General features: G+C 49.8%; 1 protein-coding gene across 1 annotated transcript in view; it reads right to left on the bottom strand.

Annotated features, from left to right (window-relative positions):
- Window positions 1–365: 365 nt before the first annotated feature.
- The window catches only part of Eno1 (enolase 1), a 72,510-nt gene continuing 69,586 nt past the window's right edge, over window positions 366–3,289 (bottom strand). Inside the window, exons 3-4 of the mRNA XM_045149073.1 lie at window positions 1,613–1,708; window positions 366–499 (exon numbers count right to left, since the gene is read on the bottom strand). Of these exons, the coding sequence (XP_045005008.1) occupies window positions 366–499; window positions 1,613–1,708 (230 nt within the window). The remainder of the gene's footprint in view (window positions 500–1,612; window positions 1,709–3,289) is intronic.

The raw sequence follows: 3,289 nt of genomic DNA on the forward strand, positions 1-3,289 counted from the left end.
TTTAATCCCAATCCCAATCCCAGTGCTTGGGAGGCAGAGGTAGGAGGATCGCTGTGAGTTCGAGGCTACCATGAGACTACATAGTGTGTTTCAGGTCAGCCCAGGCTAGAGTGAAACCCTACCTCAAACAACAACAAAGAATTTCACTTTAGAATACTGGAAGAGCTGTTCTTAAAATTCAGTCCATGAGTCTCCCGAATCCAAGAGCTGCAAGGAAAAATACTAAGGGTGCCTAGACAGTTTTCCCCCATTCATCTGGACCAGTTCCAGGGGCTATGATTAGTGACGCACAGGCAACAGGCAGGTTAGTCTATCGTGCACCATGAGGAATCCAGTTGGCTTCTAAAGCTCTCAGAATAAGCTCTTCAGGGAACAGGAAAGGCCCTGGGCCTGGCTTTGGTGGTATTGATACACAGTAGTTTTGAGGAGGAATGTCCTACCTTGCTAATCAGGGCAGGTGCAATAGTTTTATTGATGTGCTCAACAGCCTTTGAGACACCTAGAAGGAACAATTAAATCAAATTACCACAGTAATTACAGTATGCAGGCTTGAGCAGCATTGCTAGAGAACACTGGGAGTTTGGGCCCAGAAGCCCAAAGACCCTCCACAGGACCCCCGCTTCCTCAAGAACAGGACTTTTCGGCCCAGTCTGAGTGCTCTTACCTAGGACCCCAAGGGGTTAGAGCCACACCAAGAGCAACCAGCCCAGGATGATCTGAGGGAGGTTAGTTCCAAGACCATGCACTGGGAAGGCCAGTGGCACACCTAGAGGATGCCCGGCGTGTTACCTGAGTGCACAAGGCCGGTGCCAGGAACTCATTAACATACTTAACGGGTCTGGAGACGCCTGCCCGTCCAGGTGGGTAGAGAAGGAAAGAGAGTCTCAGAAGAGAACAGGCATCGGAGGACACGGAGGAAAGAAAAAGCAAGGGCAGAAGGCAGGAGAGTTTCAAAGACCCCCGAGTGGCTTCCCACGGGCTCAGTGAGTGCGCATTACCACTGGGACCTTGGAGTCACTGTCTGGCTCTAGGAAGTCCCTGGCAGCCATTTAACCAAGAGTGACATTTATGGAGACAGCACTCATGAAGTTTTAGTGAACACAAACTTTCCCTCCTGTGTGAGGCCTCGTTAGACTTTCTTCCCCCTGGGAGCTGCCTTCCTGAAACACTAATACCACTAACATTTGAGGCCACTGTTGATGGCAGGCATTAGAGGAAACTTTCTTCCTGTTGAATGGCCCTCCCCTTCCTGGGAGGATAGGAGACTTTTTAATCGTGACACGTTCCTTCTCCCGCTTGGAAGAAGCGTTTCCCCTACTGGAGATAAACTGCAACAAAACCAAGCATGGTGGTGCATGCCTTTAATCCCAGCACTCCCGAGGCTGAGGTAAGAGGGCGGCCATTGAGTTTGAGGCCACCCTGAGACTTCATTGTGAATTCTAAGTCAGTCTGGGCCAGAGCCAGACCCTACCTCGAAAAACTAAGTAAACTCAATGCATAGTCCTGACCCCGAGGTTCACTGGAACCCTGGAGTCAATATGGCACCCTGCTGGCCGGCCCCAGGCACAGGCAGGCAAGTGAGGGTGGGCCTCGAGTTCCAAGCCTTACTTACCCTTCCCCATGTAGCGCGTCTTGTCATTGTCTCGGAGCTCCAGGGCCTCATAGATACCAGTTGAAGCACCGCTGGGCACAGCAGCTCGGAAGAGACCTGGAAAAAATAGTGCCAATTAAGAGCCGGACATGGTGGCACTTGCCTATTCCCAGCACTTGGAAGGTAGAGTAAGAATTTCATTTGGGGCTGGAGAGATGGCTTAGCAGTTAAGGTGCCTGCCTGTGAAGCCTAAGGACCTAAGCGTGGGTTTGATTCCCTAGTGCCCACACAAAGCCGTATGCACAAGGTGGCACATTTACCTAGAGTTTACTTGCAGTGGCTAGAGGCCCTGGCGTGCCCATTTTCTCTCTCAAGTAAATAATCAATGTATTTTTTTTAAAAAAGTTTGGATCACCATGAGTCTGAGTCCAGCCTGGGCTAGAGCAAAACCCTACCTCGAAAAACCAAAAAATCAAAACAAGAAATAAATAACAGAGTTAATTTCCAAGTGGAAAGTTCCACCATCTGACTTAGCCAGTGGTGTTCATGGGATGAAGGGCTGTTTGCAGCTTCCTGTGGGAACCTGGAACTCACCATAAAGCATATGGTTAGGAGACCCACATGCCGATGGCAGGTAGCCAAAGGCAGAACACAGGGGGCCTCTGGGTAAGTCAAGCTGAGGATCCCTCTTTTCTGGAGGAGTAGGAAGGGTAGGCAGGAAGGGAGGGGCTGAGCTCCACTGCCAGGCTTGTGACTCAGAAGGTGACTCAGCAGTGACTGGCATGTCCTGGTGAGCTCCATAGGACTCGGCCTGAGGCTCCAGCACCCACTATGTGCATTTCGAAAGCAATGGACACTGCTGGGACCAACACAGGGTTGATGAGTGGTGGGGGAGAGTATGCTACAAGGGCTTGCTAAATGTGTAGCTTAGCCTGGTCTGGAAATCACGGCTGTCCTCCAACCTTCTGCTTCCCAGGTGCTGGTTTACAGGCATGAGCCACCATGCATGGCCAGTTTCTTTTTTTCTCCCCCCCCCCCACCGCCCAGGTAGGGTTTCCCTCTAGCCCAGGCTGACCTGGCATTCAACTATGTAATCTCAGGATGACCTCACAGGGATCCTCCTACCTCTGCTGCCAGTTTCTTCTTAAAGGAAAAGAACCCCCAACCTGTTTCCACAATGGGAAAATTCTGCTTAGGACCTATAACCACATACTGTACTGTCTCAAAGTCCAAAAGTAAACACTGTCTCCTTCCATAGTTCAAGAGGGACACAATTTTGACAGAGTGCCCATCATAGCTTTTCACATCCTCCCAACTTCTTTCCTTATCAAAAGGGAAGAGGGGGCTGGAGAGATGGCTTAGCAGTTAAGGCAAGTGTTTGAGGCTTGATTCCTCAGGACCCACCTAACCAGATGCACAAGATGGCACATGCATCTTGTTAGCAGAGGCTTGAGGCCCTGGCGCAATCACTCTCTCTCCCTCTATTTGCCTTTCTCTCTGTCTGTCGCTCTCAAATAAATAAAAAAATAAAAAATAAACAAAAAAATTTAAAAAAAGAGGGAAGAGGATTGGGGTGAGTAAATTCCAGGTCAGCCTGAGCTACAAGTGAAACCCTACCTCGAAAATCAAAAAAGAGGGAAGAGTTACCCTATCTCACACCACCTGCTTATTTGGTCACAGCAAGCTGTGAAGCCAACT

Source organism: Jaculus jaculus, chromosome 5, assembly GCF_020740685.1.
Source record: "Jaculus jaculus isolate mJacJac1 chromosome 5, mJacJac1.mat.Y.cur, whole genome shotgun sequence".
Lineage (NCBI taxonomy): Eukaryota > Metazoa > Chordata > Mammalia > Rodentia > Dipodidae > Jaculus > Jaculus jaculus.